This window comes from Chiloscyllium plagiosum, unplaced genomic scaffold (genome assembly GCF_037043375.1).
Source record: "Chiloscyllium plagiosum isolate Xiang-an unplaced genomic scaffold, Cpla_swu_hap1 HiC_scaffold_34, whole genome shotgun sequence".
NCBI lineage: Eukaryota > Metazoa > Chordata > Chondrichthyes > Orectolobiformes > Hemiscylliidae > Chiloscyllium > Chiloscyllium plagiosum.
Genome location: NW_028270172.1, coordinates 10197626 through 10223457, shown reverse-complemented (window position 1 = coordinate 10223457; position 25832 = coordinate 10197626). Strand labels below are relative to the sequence as shown.

General features: G+C 42.5%; 1 protein-coding gene across 1 annotated transcript in view; it reads right to left on the bottom strand.

The window, feature by feature from the left end:
* The window catches only part of nek11 (NIMA-related kinase 11), a 298330-nt gene that overhangs the window by 175709 nt on the left and 96789 nt on the right, over positions 1-25832 (bottom strand). Inside the window, exons 5-7 of the mRNA XM_087978482.1 lie at positions 18644-18762; positions 15052-15116; positions 10556-10682 (exon numbers count right to left, since the gene is read on the bottom strand). Of these exons, the coding sequence (XP_087834608.1) occupies positions 10556-10682; positions 15052-15116; positions 18644-18762 (311 nt within the window). The remainder of the gene's footprint in view (positions 1-10555; positions 10683-15051; positions 15117-18643; positions 18763-25832) is intronic.

Genomic DNA, 25832 nt, shown 5'->3' with positions numbered 1-25832 from the left:
CCATGCCCAATGTTTTATGTTAAAAAGGATAATCATTGTTGTATCAGACTCCAATCTAAATTATATTACTATATAATTATTTTAAGTATGCCTTTCAGAAAATAAGTAATTACTTATGAATTTCAGGGAGGTAAGTGTGCCTGTTTTGCATTCTGCAGTTTACCTATTCAGGAGCACAGGGAGAGCACAGGAACATGAAGAGAGAGAGAGAGCAGGACCATTCAAGCCCAATGAGGTAAAAACTGAACTCATCTCTACCTACCTCGACACTGTCCTATCCCCCCTAGTCCAGGAACTCCCCACATACGTTCGAGACACCACCCACGCCCTCCACCTCCTCCAAGACTTCCGTTTCCCCGGCCCCCAACACCTCATCTTCACCATGGATATCCAATCCCTCTACACCTCCATCCGCCATGACCAGGGCCTCCAAGCCCTCCGTTTTTTCCTCTCCAGACGTTCCCAACAGTACCCCTCCACCGACACTCTCATTCGTTTGGCCGAACTGGTCCTCACCCTTAACAATTTCTCCTTTGAATCCTCCCACTTCCTCCAGACCAAAGGGGTAGCCATGGGCACACGTATGGGCCCCAGCTATCCCTGTCTCTTCGTTGGCTACGTGGAGCAGTTGATCTTCCGTAATTACACCGGCACCACTCCCTACCTCTTCCTCCGCTACATTGATGACTGCATTGGCGCCACCTCGTGCTCCCGCGAGGAGGTTGAGCAATTCATCAACTTCACCAACACATTCCACCCTGACCTTAAATTTACCTGGACCATCTCTGACACCTCCCTCCCCTTCCTGGACCTCTCCATCTCCATCAGTGACGACCGACTTGACACTGACATCTTCTACAAACCCACCGACTCCCACAGCTACCTGGATTACACCTCTTCCCACCCTACCTCTTGCAAAAATGCCATCCCGTATTCCCAATTCCTCCGCCTCCGCCGTATCTGCTCCCAGGAGGAGCGGTTCCACCATAGAACACACCAGATGGCCTCCTTCTTTAGAGACCGCAATTTCCCTTCCCACGTGGTTAAAGATGCCCTCCAACGCATCTCATCCACATCCCGCACCTCCGCCCTCAGACCCAACCCCTCCAACCGCAACAAGGACAGAACGCCCCTGGTGCTCACCTTCCACCCTACCAACCTTCGCATAAACCAAATCATCCGCCGACATTTCCGCCACCTCCAAACAGACCCCACCACCAGGGATATATTTCCCTCCCCACCCCTCTCCGCCTTCCGCAAAGACCGTTCCCTCCGTGACTACCTGGTCAGGTCCACGCCCCCCTACGACCCACCCTCCCATCCTGGCACTTTCCCCTGCCACCGCAGGAACTGAAAAACCTGCGCCCACACCTCCTCCCTCACTTCTATCCAAGGCCCCAAAGGAGCTTTCCACATCCATCAAAGTTTTACCTGCACATCCACTAATATCATCTATTGTATCCGTTGCTCCCGATGCGGTCTCCTCTACATTGGGGAGACTGGGCGCCTCCTAGCAGAGTGCTTTAGGGAACATCTCCGAGACACCCGCACCAATCAACCAAATCGCCCAGTGGCTCAACATTTCAACTCCCCCTCCCACTCTGCCGAGGATATGGAGGTGCTGGGCCTCCTCCACCGCCGCTCCCTCACCACCAGACGCCTGGAGGAAGAACGCCTCATCTTCCGCCTCGGAACACTTCAACCCCAGGGCATCAATGTGGATTTCAACAGTTTCCTCATTTCCCCTTCCCCCACCTCATCCTAGCTTCTAACCTCCAGAAACTCGATCCCCTGACCTGTCCGGACTTGTCCGACCTGCCCAGCTCCTTTTCCACCTATCCACTCCACCCTCTCCTCCCTGACCTATCACCTTCATCTCCTCCCCCACTGACCTATTGTACTCTATGCTACTCTCTCCCCACCCCCACCCTCCTCTAGCTTATCTCTCCACACTTCAGGCTCTCTGCCTTTATTCCTGATGAAGGGCTTTTGCCCGAAACGTCGATTTTGCCTGTCCTCGGATGCTGCCTGAATTGCTGTGCTCTTCCAGCACCACTGATCCATTCAAGCCCAATACTGAGTCAATCCATGCAGGTTACTGTCCAGCACTGTCAGGTTGCAAATGAGTACAGTCTGAATACTGGAACATTATTTTTAAAAAGGTAGAAATGCTGCTGAACCACCTTTAAAAGAAATGCTAGCTATATGAAAATATATCCAACACTTTTTTTAATATACAATTCATGGAGAAAATAGCAAATGCATCTGTCCCTACATCTTGAAAAAGAAATAAAATATAAAGACTTTATTGCATTTTGTTTTCTCAGTCAGAAAGTAATATTCATGTAAAACGATTAAATATTAATCAGTAATATTGGAATCTTTTATCAATTTGATTTGAATGGAATAATTTAAACATATTTGCACATACTAGTCACAAAAAAGACTTGCTTTGTTTCCTGTCTTCACTTTTATTTCTAGCTGTTTATGAGTTGGATGTAACAGATAAGATTCCTTGATTTTTTTTATGCTCAGCACAACTTTCCATTTTGAGTGATCAAAGTCAGGGAACACTCCCTTATCTTTGCATAAGAAATAGAAGATGGAGTAGGCTATTCAGCCCCTTGAGCCTGGTCTACATTCAATGAAATCATGGGTATTCTGATTTCTTCCTGCCTCCACCTCTACCTGTCTACACCTAATTGGTCAACTAAACATTTGTCAAACGCAGGTTTGAATATACTCAGTCAGCCAGCTGATATGATCCCAGCTGAAGGTAATGCTGGACAAGTTATTTTTCAATCCACGCATGGGATGTGGGCGACACTGGCTAGGGCAACATTTATTGTCCATCCCTTCAGAAGGTGGTAGTGAGCTGCCTTCTCTAGCCACTGCAGTCCATGTGCAATAGGCAGACCCAGAATGCCATTTGAGAGGGAATTCTGGGATTCCAATCCAGCAATAGTGAAAAAGAAACACTGCTACATTTCCATGTCAGGATAGTGCGTACTTTGGATAGAAACTCGCAGGTGGTGGTGTTGATCCCATGTATTTGCTACCCTTATCAACCTAGATGGAAGCAATGACCTGGAGGAGCTGGTGTTGGACTGGGGTGGATAAAGTTAAAAGTCACACAACACCAGGTTATGGTCCAACAGGTTTATTTGGAAGCACTAGCTTTCAGAGTGCCAATCCATCAGGTGGCTGGGGAGAATAAGATCATGATCACAGAATTTATACCCAAAGGAGTCCAGTCCAGTGTCATACATTAAACAATCTTAGATTAAATCTTTCATCTTTTAGAATGGGATATGCTGGTTTCTGTTCTTTGAAATGTAAATCCCAGAACTTCTTTTAAATTACGTTCTCAAGATAGCTCAACTTTTCTAACAACAGTCATGAAGTCTGTCTGTGTCCCAATGTTGAGTCAGATTGATATGCCCTCTGCGTACTTTTACAGAGTTTTACTGAGTAGATGGAAGCAGCCGCGGGTGTAGAAGATGCTAACAAAGGATCTTTGGTTAATTTCTGTTGTGCATTTTGTAGATAGTACATACTGCTGCTACTGGGCATTAATGGTGGAGGGAGTGAATGTTTTTCTAGTCAAATTCCAGCATGAAACCTAGCTTGATAGATTTTTTTTCAATTCAGCAGTTGGTCACTGGAATGTGTTCACATGAGGCTGCAGGTATTCTTTAACAATAGAACATAAGTTTATTACACAAAAGAAGTTAAAAAAAACAAACAAAACTAGAGGTACATACCAACACAAAATTTCAGTCTGTTTCCCCAACTTCGCCCAACAGGGATTCAATCCCAGGGAAATATCAAATCTATCTCAACTTTAGATCAGATTCTCTACAGTGTGGAAACAGGCCCTTCGGCCCAACATGTCCACACCGACCCTCCGAAGTGTAACCCATCCAAACCCATTTCCCTCTGACTAATACACTTAACACTATGGGCAATTTAGCATGGCCAATTCACCTGACCTGCATATCTTTGGACTGAGAGGAAACCGGAGCACCCAGAAGAAACCCACGCAGTCCCATGGAGAACATGCAAACTCCACACAGACAGTCGCCTGAGGCTGGATTCGAACCTGGGACCCTGGTCCTGGTGAGGCAGCAGTGCTAACCACTGAGCCACCATGCCACCTGTAGTGAACTGACATCTTACAATTTTTTTTTCTTTTTGGACTGTTGAGATTGCTTTGTATGGTTCTTTTCCAGGCCTTCTGACAGGAGGCTTTCACAATTCAGATGGCCTCAACCTTCTCAGTTCTACCAAACTCTCCTGGTTTGGAAGCTTCAGACTAGAAGCCATTTCTGCTGAGGTGACTGGTTCCCCTGAACTGACTTGATTCCCCAGTTAAAACAAACTATTTCTACCTTCTGAACTAAAACTGGGAAGCTTCGTTTCTGAAATCAAAACTAAACTAATGCCTTAATGTGCTTACTCTACCTATCATAAAACAACAATATAAACATTTTATTCATTTTGTACTACAGGGGTTCTGCCAAACACTTGACTGTCATCATACCTTTTCTTGGAACTGATGTATCCAAGTCACTCTTCCAAATTGACTTTCTGATATTAAAAAGAAACCTTTTTACTTTTATACATTTTTGATCACACAGCTATCATTGCTCTCTGGGGTAGAGAATTCAAAATGGTAACATTCCTCTGAGAAAAGAAATACCTCTTCATCTCCACCTTCAATTGGAGACCTGTTTTCTTGAAATTGCTTCTTAGTTCTATGTACTCCAGTGCGGGAAAGTATCCTCTCAGCATCTACCCTGTCAAATCCCCTCAGAATCTTACATGTTTCTATAAGATCAGACAATACCTTCATCCCAGCTGAGCGAGCACATTCTAAACTGATTCTAAAAAGAAAGTATGTCTCTTCTTACATACGTTAATGAAAATTGAACACAGCATTCTAGATATGGCCTCCCTAATGCCTGTATAGCATAGCAAGACTTCCCTACCTTTATAGTCCATCCTTTGCAATAAAGGTCAACATTCCATTTTGCTATCATGATTAGCATGGAAGTAGACTCTTTGGTCCAACCTATCCATGCCGAACATAATCCCAAACTAAACTAGACCCACTTGCCTGCTATTGGCCCAAATCCCTCCCAACTTTTCCTATTCATATACTTATCCAAGTGTCATTTAAATATTGTAATTGTACCATATTTGCCACTTCCTCAGGAAGTTCATTCCATATGCGAACCACCCTCTGTATAAAAAACTTGCCCCTCTTGTCTTTAAATCTCTCACCTTAAAAATGTAGCCCTAGTCTTGAAATCCCTCACCCTAAGGAAAAGACACCTACCATTAACCCTATCCATACCCCTCATCATTTTATAGACTTCTATAAGGTCACCTCTCAACCTCGTACACTCCAGTGAAAAAAGTTCCAGCCTTTCTTTATAACTCATTATAACTTGCTGATATTTTGTGATTCATGTACAAAAACACGCAGATCCCTATCTACAGCAACATTCTGCAGTCCATCTCCATTTAAATAATAAGCAGCTTTTCTATTCTTCCTGTAGAGGATAAATTCAGTTTCTCAGATTAAACCCCAACATTTTACCCGCATATCACTTCACTTATCTAGAGCCATTTGCAATTACTTGTGTCATCCTCACGATTCACTAACGGAGCCAGAATCCCAAGGCTTTGCAACTCGTTAAAGCATGAAGCAAGCCTCAGGAAGAACTGATATCAATTACAACTGTAACTGTTGCAGCACAGAGCTCTGTGTAAACGATGCAATCCATAATATTTATGTAATGAGGGATTTGTTCTGGTTGTCTTAACCCATTCACTGATCTACTAACATTCCCAAGGAACTAAGGTTACAACAGATACATATTCTATCCTGTTTATATAAATTGTATCTAATTGTTTAATTGCATTACACTGAATTCAAAGTGCATCCTATTAATTAGTTCTCATATTCCATGCAGATGAAGGGATTAATGTCCATGTCAATTACAAATTTACTGAAGGACAATAGTTTGCATTTATATATCGGATGAGGATAAAATGCCTCATTGATGAAAAATGAACAAGAGAACAGCAAGCAAAGACATTACCTGCTATCTCAGGTAGGTATAAAAGAACCATTACTGGCACTTTCACAGGGCGAGCAAGAGAGAGAGATTCCTCTTGATATTTAGTCCACAGCCATCCTGACTAAGACTGGATTATCTGCATGGTATCTCAGTGCTACTTGTGAGAGCTTGCTGTGTACATATTGGTGTGGGAGCAGATGCACAGTGGGAATGTTACTGGCTTGGTAATTCAACACGCAGGCTCATGACCCAGAGATTCTGCAGCTGGAATTTCAAAACAGAGTCAGGAACCAGACATTTGGATTCATTCCAATCTGCATTTTATAAAACATAAAAAGCAGTAGTGGGAGTAGTTTCATAAAAGCTATATAGAAATATGTAATAGGTGAAATGAGAACAAGAGGGGAGGATGAAAAGGGGCAGAACTTCTCTTGCAATGTGAAAGCACTTTATAATTCCTCAATTCATTACACTGAAAAGTAGTAAATAGAGTGCCAAACAATTTAAGCTCAAAATAGTGATGCTAAAATGGTTTTGCAATGAGTTTTGCTTTCATTTTACAGATAGGTAACACTAAGACAAAAGACACAGAAGTATTGAAAAAGCAGCTGGAGTAGGCCGTTCGGCCCTTCAAGCCAGCTCCTCTATTCAATATGATCATGCCTCATCATTTAACTCAGTCCCTATTCTCATTTTCTCCCCATACCCTTTGATCCCTTTAGCCCCAAAAACTATATCTAACTCCTTCTTGAAAACATTCAGTGTTTTGGCCTTAACTGCTTTCTTTGGCAGAGAATTCCACACGCTCCCCACTCTCTGGGTGAAGATGGTTCTTCTCATTTCAGCCTGAAATGGACTAATCCATAACCTCAGATTGTGACGGCTGGTTCTGGGCTGCCTGATCATCAGGAACATCCTTCCTGTGATGGTTTACCCTGTCTAATTCTGTTGGAATTTTCTATGAGAGCCATTCACCACCCACCTCTCCTCCGATTCTTCTAAACCCTGGTGAATATAGTCCTAACCAATCCAGTATCTCTTCGTATGTCTATCCTGCCATCTTAGGAATCAGTCTGGAAATCCTTCTTTGCAACTCCTCCAGAGCCAGAACATCCTTCCTCAGATAAGCAAGCCAAAAATGCACACAGTGCGCCAGGTACAAAGTCTGGGTGAGCTCAGAGCAGTGATGCGCCTTTGCCAACACCTTTGAAACTTTCGACTTCCCTTGTGTCCCCCTCCAACAATCCCCAGGGCAGCATTCACATGCAAACACCACCAACTGAAAGATCCATTGCAAGTCCCACAGCAGCCTCACTTGACCCCTTCCCCAATCACTGTTCCCTTACTGTCACTGAGTTACAAAGCTAGAAGTCCCTTCTGAACATCACAAACCCATCACCTTGACTGACTAGCAGCCCTGTCCCTCAAGCTGTACTACTGTCTGCTGAGGATTGAAGACCTTTGGAAAGTTGACTGAGGAACTGGTGAAAGAGGTGGTTGCTAAGGAGAGACAGACAGAGATAAATGGACAGAATGATTTAGGAAGTGTTGTCGGGTTTGCAGACAACAGTGTGGTGAAGTTAGGAAAGAGAATACTGGAGAGCTCACAGCCAAAATCAACATGATGGGAATGTTGAGAGAGATTTTCAGAAATGAATGGAGATGAGTACTTAGGAGATGAACACAGGAGTTTGTACTTTTCAGGTTGGGAAAACACTATGGATCGTTATTATTATAATGCTGGGACTGAGAAGCTTTGTGAACTTCACCACCACCAATCGTAGTTGGTATTAGCTGGTATTAGCTGGTATTAGTCCAAACTACAGATGTGGGAAAGGACAGCCACACATAGGCTCAAACATGATGATCAGGTTTATTACATAGTACGTAATGGCCAATTGCATTATGTCAAAGAAACACGACTTTATCTTGTGAGACATCAGACTCAACTTAAGAGTCAGCTTCCATTACTACTGCTGAAAGATTCTCACACAGTGCTGGTTACCTCCTCCTAGAGACAATCCTTTATACCCTGATAGGCAGAGCTTATATCGCAATATCAGTCAACCCTTTCATGTCCTAACTGCCTTACACAGTAATGTTTACCAGAGGTGATGCCGAAGTGAAGTTACAATATAACCTTCAACAAGACCAAGGGGAGAAAATGGAATTAATGACATAGTTGCAGAATGTTTAGTGGGGGCCCAAGGACAATAGCTTTAGTATTTCTAATATTAGAGAGCTAATGTTATTATGATCACAACTGGTCGTAATATTGGACAAGTTAGATACCAGAATGAAAATTGGCTTGATAGACCATAAGGTTAATTTGTGTAGCTGCTAACTGTGGTGCTTAGTCACTGAGCATATTCACACAAGGCAGCCATTGTTCTTTAAAAAAAGAGCACAAGTTTATTACATGAAAAGAACAAACAAATAAAGATATATATGACAGTAGAGAAAGATTTTAACAGAAACTGCAATGCAAAGTTTTGCTTTACAGCCTTCAGGTCTCAACATTGAGCTGAACCACTTCAGAGCATGAACACTGTCCTCCATTTTGCTTAGACATTCCCTACCCTGTGTCTTTTGCTTCTGGCCCCTTCCCTCATCCTCCCACTTTGCCAACACCATAAAACCATCATTTTCACCCCTCCTTCAGTTCAGAAGAACAGTCATATCTGACTCAAAACATTAACTGTTCCCTTCTCCACCACAGATGCCGCCAGACCTGCTGTGTTTCTATTTTAAATCAGATTTCTAGCATCAAATGCATTTTACTTTTATTAAACAATATTTCAACCTATTTCCCAGCAATATCCTTTACAGATAATGAATCCCAGTGAAGGGTCACTTCAGCTTAACTGTATTTTTTACTTAACTGACTCTTGAGTCTAATGGCATAAACACGTATTTCTGGTTCTAATGACCTAACCTACTTTCAGTTTTGACAGAACACAGAACATAGATTACATAACAGTACATCACAGGAACAGGCCCTTTGACCCTTTGGTTTAAAGGTAAGAGGGAAAAGATTTCAAAGGGACCTGAGGGGCAATTTTTTCATGTAGAGGGTGGTGCACATATGGAATGAACTGCCGGAGAAAATGGTAGAGACGGGTACAATTGCAAAATTTAAAAGATATTTGGACTGGTACATGGATAGGAAAGGTTTAGAGGGATGTGGGCCAAATCCAGGCAAATGGGAGTAGTTCAGTTTAGGAACCTTGGTCGGCATGGACGAATTGGGCTGAAGGGTCAGTTTCTGTGCTGTATGACTATTACTGTATGACTATCCACCCTATCCATCGAATCCATCGAATTCAGCACCGCCTTCCTAACCTGCAATCTTCTTCCCAACCTCTCCGCCCCACCCCAGTCTGACCTATCACCCTCACCTTGACCTCTTTCCACCTATCACATTTCCGACGCCCCTCCCCCTAGTCCCTCCTCCCTACCTTTTATCTTAGCCTGCTGGACAAACTTTCCCCATTCCTGAAGAAGGGCTTATGCCCGAAACGTCGATTCTCCTGTTCCCTGGATGCTGCCTGACCTGCTGCGCTTTTCCTGCAACACATTTCCAGCTCTGATCTCCAGCATCTGCAGACCTCACTTTATCCACCCTATCCATTCATTCATAATTATATAAACTTCTAACAGATCCCCCACAGCTTGAAAACCTCTACATAATCTCTCATGGATTGGAGATTTACAAACTAAAACCCTTCTGTCAGCATGAAACTGATCCGAACTTCAACATTATTCTAACCTAACATTCTTCTGGTCTGTTCTCTCCGAATGTCACAAAATTTCAACTATCTAAACACTTCCTCAATTAACACCACAGATATCCTGCTGGGCACCCTAACAGAAGTTGCATGCCTTCTTGGAAATGCTGTATTTTACATCACTAGTTCACTGTTCCAAAATGAATTTATGACTTCTTAAAAAAAAAGACTTCTCTGAACGGAAACCACTTATCTATCTTATTACAATTCAAGGTTAAAATTCCAAAGTGATAATGCTCTATATAATGCACCTTTAATGCACTAACCATTCCAGTTGGGAGGGAAATGCAGTATTTTGAAGCCCTGACATATTTGACTACAGAATGGTGTAATGCATTGAGTTTCTAGTTAAAGACTTGTCATTGTGGGAAGGGAAAAGATCAAGAGTGTCTCAAGACAAAGTATAGGGGCTGAATTGCCTGGAGATCCTTACATACCTCTATCATACAATTTCAGACAAGAAACCAGCCTTCACCTGACCCTCGAGATAGAGTCCCTGTTGAACAAGGAATGGTTTGTGAACAGGTTAACAAAATAAATGAACCTTCCTTCGCCAGGTTAATCTCAGTGAAATGATAGGCTAAATGAAAGTAGGACTAATGTAAATGTAGACATACATTGTCAAATCCTGCCAGCCTGGAAACTAATTCCATCAGTACACACCAACTACCCACTCACCATATGTCAGACTTGGAATTGTAACCCTGGTGACTGAGGACCTCTGGACTCATATAGTAAGGTGTTCCAGTGAAAGTTGTTGCCAGGTCACATGAGCCCATCAGGAGGCGAGAAACTCCAAAGTCTCCTTTATTTAAAAAAGAGAGAAAATGCTTTATGTCCAAGAAGTTGCAGCTTGGTTTAGAAATATATGGTGAAGTTTTAGCACTGTTATAAATGAAGGAGAACAGACATATTGGATGTTTCATTCCCTGGATTTTCAGCTAGACAGTCCTCTGCCAAATTCATACACCAGAGACTGACACTTGAGAGAAATAGGTGGGAAAAAGGATTTAATAATCAACCTTGAGCACAGACTCACTGGCATCACAAGGGGCAATCTGTGTCTCAGTTATCTTGTAAGATAGTTTGACTACAACAGTGCAATGGTAAAGTTGTCAACAGCAAGCTTCCACAAAAGTTAATTAGAAAATAAAACAGAAAACTGACTGTGGAAAAGTTAACTTCCCCTTGTGGGAGTGTCTAAGGCCAGAGGGCAAAATCTCAGAGCAAGGGGTCACCTATTTAAGACAGAGATAAGGAGAATGTTTTTCTCTCCGAATGTAGTGTATCTGTGGAATTCTTTACCGCAGAAAGCTCTCGAGGATGGGTCATTATATATTCGAGGCTGAGCTAAACAGATTTTAAATCAGTCAGCCAGGGAATCAACAACTGTGGGGAAAAGGCAAATAAGTTGAGTTGGGGATTATCAGATCAGTCATGAATGATGGAGTTGATTTGGTGGGTTGAATGTCCCACCTCTCCTACTACGTCTTGTGGTTTATCCATGTATGGTTTTCATCTCCTTACAGAAGGAAGGATATGTCTGCATTGGAACAGATCAGAGAAGGTTTACTTGACTGATACTTGAAATGAAGGAGACGTGTTGCGAAAAAAGGCTGAGCAAGTTCGGCCGATACTCATCGGAATTTAGAATGAGAAGAGGTGACCTTTTAAAAATGTGTAAGATTCCGAAAGGGCTTGACAGGGCAGGTGCTTGAGAGGATGTCTCACCCCATGGAGGACGAGGGAACACAGTTTCAAAATAAAGGGGTCTACCATTCATGAGGGAAAAGTTTATTTTCTGGGGGTCAGTAACTCTTGGATTTCTCTGAGGAGGATGGTAAAGGTTGAGTCATTGAATATATTCAAGGTTGAGTTAGACGAGCTTTAGATGGAGAATGAAATCAGGGGTCATGGTGGGGTTGGGCATGGACAGAGAGGAAAATGGAGGCAGGCCACAATCAGATCAGCCATGATCATACAGAATAGTGGGATAGGCTCAAAGGGCTGAATGGCCCACTCCTGCTCCTATTTCTTCTGATTTTAAAATGCAGAGAATATCCAGCAGGTCAGGCAACAGCCGTGGAAGGAGAAAAAGAGTTAGCCTTTTAGCTAGTGATCAGAGGGGGCACTATTTTGCATTTTCTATTTCAAATTTCCAGCATCTAGAGGGTTCACTAAGATGTTGCCTGGGATGGAGAATTTCAGGGACAAAGAGAGATTGGACTCACTGGGGTTGTCTTCCTTAGAATAGAGGAAGTTGAGAGAGGACATGATTGAGAGGTGTACAATTAAGAGGGGCGTGGATAGGGTGGACAAGAAGAAACCTTCCCTGTTGATGGAAGGATCAGTGACTAGGGAGGGGGGTGGGGGGTAGATTTAAGCCGATGGGCAGGACATTCAGAGGAGATCTGAGAGAGAACAATTTCACCCAGAGGTTGGTGGGCATCTGGAACTCACTGTCTGTAAGGGTGGTAGAGGAAAGAAATCCTCATAACATTTAAGAAGTATTGGTCTCCTTCCTATCGGAAAGATGTTGTGAAACTTGAAAGAGCTACAAGGATGTTGCCAGGGTTGGAGGATTTGAGCTATAGGGAGATGCTGAACAGGCTGGGGCTGTTTTCCCTGGAGCGTCAGAGGCTGAGGGGTGACCTTATAGAGGTTTACAAAATTATGAGGGGCATGGATAGGATAAATAGGCAAAGTCTTTTCCCTGCGGTCGGGGAGTCCAGAACTAGAGGGCATAGGTTTAGGGTGAGAGGGGAAAGATATAAAAGAGACCTAAGGGGCAACGTTTTCACACAGTGGGTGGTACGTGTATGGAATGAGCTGCCAGAGGAAGTGGTGGAGGCTAGTAAGATTGCAACATTTAAGAGGCATTTGGATGGGCATATGAATAGGAAGGGTTTGGAGGAGTATGATCTGGGTTCTGACAGGTGGGACTAGATTGGGTTGGGATATCTGGTTGGCATGGACAGGTTGGATTGAAGGGTCTGTTTCCATGCTGTTGATCTCTATGACTCTATGTGATGCCAAGAGTCGAGTGTGTGGTGCTGGAAAAGCACAGCAGGTCATACAACATCCAAGAAGCAGGAGAATCAACGTTTCGGGCATCAGCCCTTCAGGAAGAGTATACAAGGCTATGGGCCATGTGCTGGAAGATGGGATTCAGTTAGTTAGGTGGCTGCCTTTAACAAGATGAAGCAGAGGGGCTTTTTCTGTGTTGTAACTCTCTGACTCTGTCGATGGTGCCATTCACCCATCTGGATGATCTCTCACAGGACGTTTCAGTCTAACCATATTACAAGATGTTACTTTTTAGGATGGTTTGTAAGATTTTGACTTGAAGCATGTCAAAAAAATATAATTGGCAGGAAAGAAGAATTCTACGGATGCAGGAAATCTGAGAGATATTCAGAAAATGCTGGAAATATTTAGCAAGTTTTATAATTCTTTCATGGATTATGCGCATATCTGGTGTAGCAAGCCCATCCCTAATTGCCCTTGAGAATACTCAGCAGGTCTGGCAGCAGCTGTGGAGGAAAGAACAGAGTTAACATTTCAGCTGGTCATGAGCTTCGGACGAGGGGTATTGCATTTTGTAATTTTTATTTCAAATTTAGTGATTTGCTCAGCTATGTCTGAGGGTGGTTAAGGGTCCAGCACATTGTAGGTCTGGAGTCACGTGTAGGCCGTGTGTAACAACATTAGATTGCCTTCCCGGAAGGGCATTAGTGAACTAGATGGGCATTTACTGATGATAGTTTCATAGTCAACATTACTAATACTAGCTGTATACTCCAGATTTATTAACCTCATTCACATGCCAGGGGACTTGACCCCATACCCTCAAAGTCTGAGTATTTAAATTGCTAGTCAAGCATTGGACCACTTTATTGTGCAAGTGGCTGAGTTTTGAGCCAGTTAAAAGATTCTCTATTAACGTTTTAGTTCTGGTGAAGTCTGACAAAGCAACTATGTGTGTGTGAGAGAGAGAGAGAGGCAGAGTAGGAATTGCACTTAACAGGTGATAGATTGAACTGATTATGCACTTGTTACTGTGTTTTTGAACATTTTACATTATCAACAAATGTTGTTGCTTGCTTCTTTGTCTGAAAGAGAAATCAAGCCTGATAAAAACGTCACTTTTTTTCTGTGAGTTGCCACATTTATTAGACCTTCCTCGCTTCAACTCCTATAAAGAACATAAATAACCATGTGTGTCCACCTGATCGTATATAGAGTGTCCCACCCACTGCCATTCAAATGCCAAGTCAGCTTTAATTTCAAAGTGCCGAAGGAAATAGAAATGAATGTAATAGATCGTAAGCACAGATATTGCTGGAAAATCTCAACAGGTCTGGCAGCATCTTATGAAGGGAGAAACAGGATCAATGTTTTAAAATCAGTTCTGACAAAAAGTCATCAATCTCTCTCTCTCTCTCTCCTCAGAAGGCATCTGAACTATCGCAGAATGATAAAATGCTTGTAACACATAAAGCACTCACTTATCAAGCCAGTGCTGGCTCACTGCAATTTAGCTTGTTTCATTCTCAATGCTGAGTATTCCCAGCATTATTTCAGCTTCTCCATCATCCACAGTATTTTGTTTTAGTGTTAAATAAAAAATTTATGAATCCATTCATTTCCAGGTTACTGTAAGATAAAGAATTCTCTTAGGTTGCCTACAGTTCTCTCAATCTATTTGATGCAATTTACTACATGCATGCCCTTGTTATTTGGCTGCTGATTCATCAAAGAAAAAGATTTGAGAGCACGTTGGGTTAACTAGGAAGATAGAAATTATGCCAAACTTATTCACCCATAAATTGTTAAGCTTAGCAACGCACAATATATATAGCGGAATTTCATGTATGTAGCTATGAAACGTTTCAGGGCCAAGTCTTAAGCACAGAATGTGTGCAAATGATAAAATGATAAGCTGCCATAAAATGCTGTAGCCAAAAGTAAAGTAAGTTGTGTCAGTGAAGAAGGAAGTCAAACTCTAGAGACACAACAACTTTGGCAGATAATTAACTAGAGCTTGTTTTATTGGCATGACGGATGCCTACATTAAATGCAGAAATGCAGATGTGCCACAGTTCTCTCTCAAAAGTTAATGTTAACATGTTCAATAAAATCAGGGAAACAGGGAAAATTTGAGCAATCCTTACCTATTTTTACGAGATTATTTTTCAGGAAGATGTTGCTGCTTTTCAGATCTCTATGAAGTATTCTTCTACAAAGTTTAACAACAAAAAATATCATACAGTCAGATGTGTCACAGGTTTATGGGGGGGGAAAGAAGCCAGCTTCCTGGAGGACAACGAAAATGTTCAAATAATGAAATAACTATAAATAGAGGCTTCCGCTCAAATTGTGGCAAGCTTTTTTGATGATTATAACAATGACTGCATAAGCTGTAATGAACAAATGCTTATTTTTCCCAATTAAATGTCTTCATCTGCTTGTTTGGAACAGCAGTCTACCAGCTCTCCAGTCGATGTGATTGGATAATTGCCTAAATCAGAGCCACATTCAGCTGTCATTGCTAAGAGCTTTCTTTAACGAAAGCAAAAGGCATTTTGACAGCAACCCAAAAAATGAAATGATTCTCATCTCCGCTCTCTGTTCATGCTTACAAAATATACTTGTCTATATGCCCAAACCTTCATTGCTCTGGAAGTTTGATTCTCAAGAGCACTAAGTAAACACAAGTTAGAAGTTCTTCTGTTAAATATATGCCAAGGTGTTTGAAGTGAATGTGTCTCTCCCTCATGATTGAAAAACATTGCAACACAACTGCATTAGTAATGACAAAATACAGAATTACACAGAAAATACAGTTGTTCTTTATGTTCAAAATTCTTTAAAAATGGAGAGCGAGTCACAATAATCATAACTGATCTACCTATACCCTGGAATGTCTTATTTTCTGATTTCTTTCAGCCAAGACCTAATTGAATATTAGAATTGCATTGAGGAGCTGAATGGCTTACTCCTGTTCCTATGCTCCCTGAACCATCAAAGAGGGATTGGACAAATAAATAAGTGTCAGCCATGTGTCAGTGCTTGAGTCAGGAGATTGAGAGCTCAAGTCCTCACGGTGGCTCAGTGGTTAGCACTGTTGCCTCACAGCACCAGGGTCCCAGGTTCAATTCCAGCCTCCAGCAATTGTGTGTGTGGAGTTTGCACATTCTCCCCGTGTCTGTGTGGGTTTCCTCCCACTATCCAAAGATGTAGGGGTCAGGTGAATTAGACAATAGGTGCAGGAGTAGGCCATTCTGCCCTTCGAGCCAGCACTACCATTCATTATGATCATGGCTGATCATCCTCAATCAGTATCCTATTCCTGCCTTATCCCCATAACCCTTGATTCCACTATCCTTAAGAGCTCTATCCAACTCTTTTTTGAAAGTATCCAGAGACTTGGCCTCTACAGCCGTCTAGGGCAGAGCATTCCACACACCCACCACTCTCTGGGTGAAGAAGTTTCTCCTTAACTCTGTTCTAAGTCACCTACCCTTTATTTTTAAACTGTGTCCTCTGGTTCGAGACTCACCCATCAGCGGAAACATGCTTCCTGCCTCCAGAGTGTCCAATCCTTTAATAATCTTATACGTCTCAATCAAATCCCCTCTCAGCCTTCTAAACTCAAGCGTATACAAGCCTAGTCGCTCCAATCTTTCAGTGTAAGATAGTCCCGCCATTCCGGGAATTGACCTTGTGAACCTACGTTGCACTCCCTCAATAGCCAGAATGTCTTTCCTCAAATTTGGAGACCAAAACTGCACATGATATTCCAGGTGCGGTCTCACCAGGGCCCTGTACAGCTGCAGAAGGACCTCTTTGCTTCTATACTCAATCCCTCTTGTTATAAAGGCCAGCATGCTATTAGCCGCCTTCACTACCTGCTGTACCTGCATGCTTCCCTTTATTGACTGGTGTACAAGAATACCTAGATCTCGTTGTACTGCCCCCTTATCTAACTTGACTCCATTTAGGTAGTAATCTGCCTCCCTGTTCTTGCCACCAAAGTGGATAACCACACACTTATCCACATTAAACTGCATCTGCCATGCAGCCGTCCACTCACCTACCCTGTCCAGGTCACCCTGTATTCTCCTAACATCCTCCCCACATTTCACACTGCCACCCAGTTTTGAGTCATCAGCAAATTTGCTAATATTACTTTTAATACCTTCATCTATATCATTAATGTACATTGTAAAAAGCTGCGGTCCCAGCACAGATCGCTGCGGCACACCACTGGTCACCGCCTGACATTCCAAAAGGGAGCCATTTATCACTACTCTTTGTTTCCTGTCAGCCAACCAATTTTTCAATCCATGTCAGTATTTTGCCCCTAATACCATGTGCCCTAATTTTGCTCACTAACCTCCTGTGTGGGACTTTATCAAAGGCTTTCTGAAAATCCAGGTATATTACATCCACTGGATCTCCCTTGTCCATCTTCAGAGTTACATCCTCAAAAAATTCCAGAAGATTAGTCAAGCATGATTTCCCCCTCATAAATACATGCTGACTCTGACCTATCCTGTTACAGCTATCCAGATGTGTCGTAATTTCATCCTTTATAATTGACTCCAGCATTTTTCCCACCACTGAGGTCAGACTAACTGGTCTATAATTTTCTGTTTTCTCTCTCCCTCCTTTCTTAAAAAGTGGGACAACATTAGCCACCCTCCAATCCGCAGGAACTGATCCTGAATTGGTCAAGCTAAATTGCCCATAGTGTTAGGTACATTAGTCAGAGGGAAATGGGTCTGGGTGGGTTACTCTTTGGAGGGTCAGTGTGGACTGGTTGGGCTGAAGGGCCTATTTCCACGCAGTAGGAATCTAATCTTCTAGAGTCCTGTACTCAAATATTGAGGCGGACACTGCAGTCTTCACTTTTGCCTACTTCGGGACACCACAAAGAGAGTGCTGCGCTGTTGCAATCATTGCTTTTCAGGCCAGTTGTTAAACTGAGACCCCATCGACTGGCAGATGCACCAACATTGTGGTACCATTTCAAGAAAAACTGGGAATGATCTCCCTGGTGTCCTGGCCTCTTTCTATCCTTCAATCAACATCACAAAAAAACAGATAACCCGGTCATTATCACATTGCTTTTTATGTGGGAGCTTGCTGTGTGCAAACTGGTTGCTATGGTTCCTAAATTGCAGCAGAGATTACATTGTCAAAATACCAAAGGTGTTTTTTTTATAAATACAAGATTTTTTCTTTGATTGACCTAGATATCATCAAAAGTTGAGCAAGGGTCAGACAACTGAGTAAATAGATAAACAAACTCTACTGGAGTACCAACAACATAGCTCTTAGGTCCCATTCCACAAGCAGACAACTGGGTAAATAGATAAACAAACTCTACTGGAGTACTAAGAACATAGCTCTTAGGTCCCATTCTACAAGCAGACAACACATTTATCTCTCAGATATTATAGTGATGGCCCTGTTAATCTCTTTAAAATAAATGGTCACACATTTCTGCGAACGAAAGTGTATTGAAGAAAACCATGCCAGGTATTCGCAGCATGATTTCAGGGCCATGAGTAGTTATCTATTTGCCTAAACCTGAAATGAGGATTTTGACAGATTAAATCTAACAAATTTTAATTCTGTACACATGGCTAAAAGGCACACTTTCTGAAATGGCTGTCCCTAAAAGGCAACACTGAATGAAAAATGACAGCTTTAATGGCCGCAAAATTGCTTCAGATGAAGAACAAATAGAGATGATACCTTTCATGCATGTACTGGGCTCCCAGCAGTAACTGAATGAACCACTCGATGACCTGGTTTTCAGTGAAGGTCCAGTCCCTTTGTCTATACTCGTCAATTCTACATTGCAGGTCTCCACCCTGAGAATATTTGAAACAAGAACAGAACCAGAAATTCAACTTGCACATCCACTAAATCCTGACCTGGGAGCAAAGTCACGCTGGAAATCGGAAAATACTGGAAACACTCAGCAGGTCAGGCAGCATCTATGGTGAGAGAAACAGAGTACACATTTCAGATCAGATTTAACAGACCCCTTGTTCCGTTTATGAAACCAATGATTTTATATACTTAACAGGAACATGAATGCTTAACATCAGAAACATAGTATCATAGAAAATAGGAGAGGAGTAGGTCATTCAGCCCCTTGAGCCAGGTTTCAACATTCAATATGATCATGGCTGATCATCCAAGTCAGTCCCTTTTTTCCTATTTTCACCCAAGACCTTTGATTCCTTTAGCTCGAAGAACTACATCTAACTCGGTTTTGAAAATGTTCAATGCTTCGGCCTCAAGTACTTTCTGTGGCAGAATATTCCACAGGCTCACCGCCCTCTGGGTGAAGACATTTCTCCTCATCTCAGTCTTAAATGGCCTACCCCGTATCTTGAGACTGTGACCCCTTGGTCTGAGACTCCCAGGTCAACAGGAACATTCTTCCTGCATTTACCTTCTCTAGCTCAGTTAGAATTTTCTAGGTTTCTATGGGAGATCCCCTTCATCTTTCTAAATCCCAATGAATATAGTCCTAACTGATTTGGTGTCTCTTCATATATCAGCCCTACCATCACAGGAATCAATCTGGAAAACCTTCTTTAAACTCCCTCAGTATCCTTCCTCAGATGAGGAGAGCAAAACTGCATACAGTACTTCATGCATTCCTAGGTCCTGGACAATTGCAGCAAGAAATCCCTGTTCCTGTACTTGAATACTCTCACTATGAAGGTGAACATACCATTTACATTTGAAATAACTGCACTGAGGCTGCTACCAAGTCAACTTTTGTTTACTTGTGTGCAGTAATAATGGCTATAGCCAGTCAGCTCAGAGTCAGTCCCCTAAACTGAGGGGACTCTAAATCCCCTGGTTATAATTTCTTTATTTTATCAAATGGTACAAAATACAAACGAACAGCTAACAATGAACAATGAGCAAAAGTTTATGAGAAACAGCAATTTAGAGGGAAAAGGGGCAGCAAAGTCAAACCCAAACCCCACCGTACAACCTTCAAATCCCACCGCATCTTATCAAGAAGGAAAGAGCAGACGCACACACATACAAAGCAGATCACCTTTTGTTTTATTTTATTAAACAATACGGTTTACAAAACAATTATCATTAACAGCCTGTATACAGAGAACCAGCAATTTACCAGGGAGAGGAGCAGCAAAGCCAGGCTCTAAACCCCACCGTTCAACCAGTTCTCAGGGAGATCAGGACAAACCTTCAAATCCCACTTTCAGTCATCAAAAAGTACTAACATTTATAATACATAGAAGAAAGTCCAACTAGATTTTTAAAAGAAGCATAGAATATAGACCCCCCCCCCCCCCAACAAACCACCCATTCCTTCCACCTTTTGACCACTCTAAGACAGCCTGCCCCTATACCCCTCCCAGCTCTTGATCCGCCCCATGCCCCTTCCGGCTCTCAGTCGGCCCTGACACACCTATCAACCACCTCCAGGACAGCCTGTTCTGCTTCCCTAAACCCCCCAAGATGACAGCGCTCAGAATGGCCTACCCACCATCTGGCTCTCGGGGCAACTGGCATCGGGGTGGCCTACCCACCCTCCAGCTTTTGGGGCAGCCTACCCACCTTCCGGTTCACTGGACGGTCTACCCACCCTCAGGCTGTCAGGGTGACAGCTTTCGGGATAAGCTATGAGCCTTCCAGCTCACAGCGAGGCCTGCCAGACCCAGGGACACACCAGACAGTGCAGGTGATAACCCAACAAATAACAAGACAGAATCAATTACCAACAAACAGAGTCCTTCCTGGTAGACAGAGTCTATTACCATAAATAGCTCTCTTCAGAATGCAGAGTCCATTCCCAGGAGCAGAGTCCACTCCAATATGTAGAACGCATTGTCAGAGTCCACTCCGGTATGCAGAGTCCACTCATGAAGGCAACAAATTCACACCCCGCAGCACATACCCAAGTGTTCAGTCTCCATAGAGGCCTGGTTTATCCACAGAGAACCAGCCCCACTCACGGGAACACAGTACATTTTGAAGGTGCAGTTAACTCACAGGGGTTGGTTTGGTCCACTCACGAAGGCAGAGTCCACTCCCAAAGGCAACATCCACTCTCAAACTCCTGAATGCAGCAAATGCTCACCTCCCACCACACACACACAGATGTTCAGTCTTTACAGAGGCCTAGTCCACCAGCAAGGGCCAGGCCTACCCACAAGAGAGCTAAGCCCTGCCATAGTCAGCATAGCCTTTTTCTCAAAGTAAAAGAGAAAAGACTAACGCACAGGCTGTAACCAACCAGTTCCCTAATGAGGGCTGAATTACACCTGAAACATATTGACTGGGTAGATCAGGCAGTTTAGAAATCAGTCCACATTAGTACCAATTAACAAAACTAGCTTTGTAAACCAACCAGTTTAGGAATCAGGTTCTGCCAACAAAAGAAGCAGAAACCAACAGCAGCAGTGACACACTAGCTGCTGTTTTAGCTGCTGTTCATTAGCTGCTGTTTTAGAGTCATAGAGAAATACAGCACAGAAACAGAACTTTCGGTTCTACCCATCCATGCTGACCAGATATCCCAACCCAATCTAGTCCCACCTGCCACCACCTGGCCCATATCCCTCTAAACCCTTCCTATTCATATACCCATCCAAATGTCTTTTAAATGTTGCAATTGTACCAGCCTGCACAGAGTCAGTTCCCTAAACTGAGGAGACTCTAAATCTCCTGGTTATATTTCTTTTAGCGAATTTTGAGAAGATTCGTAGCTCAGGTTCAGCTTCTGGATGTAGGTTTGCTCGCAGACCTGGAAGGTTCATTTTCAGACGTTTCATCACCATACAAGGTAACATCTTCAGTGAACCTCTGGATGAAGCACTACTGATGATTCCTGCTTTCTATTCATATTGTTGGTTTTCTTTGGGTTGGTGATGTCACTTCCTATGGTGATGTCATTTCCTGTTCTTTTTCTCAGGGGGTGGTAAATGTGATCCAAGTCAATGTGTTTGTTGATAGATTTCCGGTTGGAATGCCATGCTTCTAGGAATTCTTGTGTGTGTCTCTGTTTGGCTTGTCCTAGGATGGATGTGTTGTCCCAGTCGAAGTGGTGTCCTTCCTTATCTGTATGTGAGGACAATAGTGAGAGAGGGTCATGTCGTTTTGTGGCTTGTTGATGTTCATGTATCCTGGTGGTTAGTCTTCTGCCTGTTTGTCCAATGTAGTGTTTGTTACAGTTCTTGCGTGGTATTTTGTAAATGACATTAGTTTTGCTTGTTGTCTGTATAGGGTCTTTCAAGTTCATTAGCTGCTGTTTTAGAGTCATAGAGAAATACAGCACAGAAACAGACCTTTCGGTTCTACCCATCCATGCTGACCAGATATCCCAACCCAATCTAGTCCCACCTGCCACCACCTGGCCCATATCCCTCTAAACCCTTCCTATTCATATACCCATCCAAATGTCTTTTAAATGTTGCAATTGTACCAGCCTCTATCACTTCCTCTGGCAGCTCATTCCATATATGTACCACCCTCTGTGTGAAAAAGTTGCCTCTTAGGTCTCTTTTATATCTTTCCCCTCTCACCCTAAACCTATGCCCTCTAATTCTAGACTCCCCCATCCCAGAATAAAACTTTCTCTATTTATCCTATCCATGCCCCTCATGATTTTATAAACCTCTATAAGGTCACCACTCAGCCTTCGGCGCTCCAGGGAAAACAGCCCTAGCCTATTCAACCTCTCCCTGTAGCTCAAATCCTCCAACCCTGGCAACATCCTTGTAAAACCTTTCTGAGCCCTTTCAAGTTTCACAACATCTTTAGGAAAGAGACCGGAATTGCACACAATATTCCAACAGTGGCCTAACCAAAATTCTGCACAGCCGCAACATGACCTCCCAACTCTTGAAAAAATAGTCAACAAGCTCCACCTGGTTCCGATCTGTGCAACCTCCTTCACCACATGCTGCAATGTTTACACTGAGTGACTGATGTACAAGGACACCCAGGTCTCATTGCACTTCCCCTTTCCCAATGTATCACCATTCAGATAATATTCTGCATTCCTGATTTTGCTACCAAAGTGGACAACCTCACAGTTATCCACATGATACTTCATCTGCCGTACATTTGCCCAGTCACTCCATTTGTCCAAATCACACTGAAGCATCCTCCTCATGGTCCACTCTCTCATCCAGCTTGGGTGATCTGCAAACTTAGATTTATTACATGTAATTTCTTCATCTAAATCATTAATATACATTGTGAATAGATGTCCAAGCACCCACCCCTGTGGGTGACCCCTGCAGGTCACCAGCTGCCATTCTGAAAATGACCCATTTATTCCTATTCTAAAGAATGGCATCTTCAAATTATACTGCGTAAAGGTAGCTTTTCATTGCTATTTTAATGTATAGAATATATTTTACTTTTAAATTATAACTGGTCTTTAAATGCAAAACTTCTCATTGGTATAGATTATTAAAGTTATTATCTGTACACAGTGAAGTTTTGAGAAAATGTTGGATTAATTATGGGAAAAACATTCTGAAAGACTCTCATAATAACAATCATGGAGTGGTATGTTTAATAGAGATCAAACTGCTATTATTTTGCTATATTTTCATACTAAATATGTTTGGCAGTGAGGTGTCCGCTGGTGTCTATCTTGCATTCTCCCCATCTGTTTCCCCATCTGTCTGCTAATTCACCTCCCTAACAAAGCTGACCTTATTGCTGGGCAGTGAAATTGTGCCGAACACAAGAGAGACCCTCTCTGGAATATGTTGCCAAGAATTTCCTGGGTTTAAGAATATAAGAAATAGGCCATTCGGTCCCTCAAGCTTGCTCAGCCATTCAACAAGATAGTTGTCTGATCTTCTCCAGGCCTCAACTCTTCTTTAGTCCAGCTCAACATATCTACCTCCCTTTTAAGTACGTTCAGGAACCAGTGGTCACTGTACCTTAATGTTTGTTTAATAAAGTCAGATGTCACATGACAAGAGGTTTATTTAAAATCACAAGCTTTCAGAGCACTGCTCCTTTGTCAAGTGAAGTAGAGAGATGCACACAGGCATAGAATATACATGCAGAGGGATAATGGCAAGATAATTCCAGGTAATTAAGAGTGTCAACAGATAAGTACAAATGGTGTGAGTAGTGTGTCAACAGGCCAAATAACAAGAGAAGGAATAACCAATTAACCCATTAAGAAAGACAGAGAGTTAGTTACAAATAATCCAAAGTAAAATGGTGCTAGAGACTAACCAATTGGCTGGAATAACATGAATAGGTATCAGAGTCTCATGACAAAGGTATAACCAAAGTAGCAAGTAATCAAAAACTGTACAAACTAATTAAAGTAGAGAGATAATCACAAGTAATCAAGGTAATGGTGTCAAAACAGAATAGTAAGGAAGATTTCACAAACGCAGAACGGTGTGGTGGGGTTACATGTAGTGGAACATGAACCCAGGATCACAGCTGAGGCTGTTTAATAAGCCCGTTAACATCGTGATGATTCCTCCTTATGACAAAATCTCATCTGCTAAGTCTTTGTGAAGTTGTTATGAGAAATCCCAAATTCAATTAGAAAACTTTATTCCCCAAGAAGCATTGGCTCTTCATGAGTCTCTAAAGGATTTCATATAATATCAGATGCATCTTACACCCATCACAGTAAAAGCTCAGTGTGCAAAGCAAACAGCTAAATTTAGTAGATGGATTCGCAGTTAAAATGGAAACTTCATAACCCTACTCAATACTGACATTGAAGTCACTTGAGGATGTCAGTTTGGATGATGGAGTTGAAAGTATTGCAATGCTTTTATGACTTCCACCAACCAGAATGTTCACATCCATTAGCAAAATACTCCAGACGCTGGAGAGCTAAATTACAAACGGAAAGTCCTGGAGGAACTCAGCAGGTCTGACAGCATCTGTGGAAAGAGAAACACAGATAATGTTCCAAGTCTGGTATCACTCTTCTTCATAACTAAAGAGAGAGGTGGAAAAGAGTTCTGAGGAAGGGTCACTCAACCCAAAATGTTAATTCGGATTTCTCTCCACATTGCTGCTGGACCTGCTAAGATTTTTTCAACGGTTTCTGTTTTTGTAGGTGGAAAAGTGAGTTTGATACTGTGGGTGGGCAGTAGCAGACAGAACATAAGAGAAAGTTAAGGGAAGGTTAAAGACTGAGGAACATTAGACACCTCAGATATTACATAATAAAAGGCAAAGGGAGCAAAATGGCTGTGAAGAAAAGAGATTAGGTCCAGCGTAGGTGTTAATAGTAAATGTTAATGGTAGAATAAGCGTCCATTAAAAACAACAGGATTCCTGTTCAAGAAACGAATGGTTGTGGAATGGACAGGCATTAATTGGGAATCTCCAGGCAATTCAAAAGAAAAGCAACAATGTGCTGATTACTTACAGGAGACAAAACAAGCTTAATATGGAAGATTTCCAAGTTAACATTCAAGATATTTCATTCAGATCATTGAGGAAGTCTGAATTGCTTCTTTCCCCCCTCTATTTGGGACATTTGAAGGAGATTTTACAGATATCTGTTACTGGCCCTGATGATCATTTGATTAAATACATGCAATATTTACTATTTGGAATGATGGTGCAGGGGGAGAAATATGGATTGACAGCAAAGAATAAGTCACTATTTACCGAGAACCATGTTTAGGTGGAGCAGGATGGGTGATTTGTAACAGCAAAACTGAATAGAACAATCTGAGGGACTGCCTCAGGAAAGGCTGCCTGATACAAAAAGTGCTTCCTGTTCCCTGCCACTTCAACACCCCAACCTGTTCACTGGCCAACATCTCTGTCTCAGGGCTTGCTGCAGTGCTCCAGTGAAGCTCAGCACAAGTTGGAGGAATGGCATTTCACTTTCTGCATGAGGACCCTGAAGCCTTCAGGATTCAATATCGAGTGCAATAAT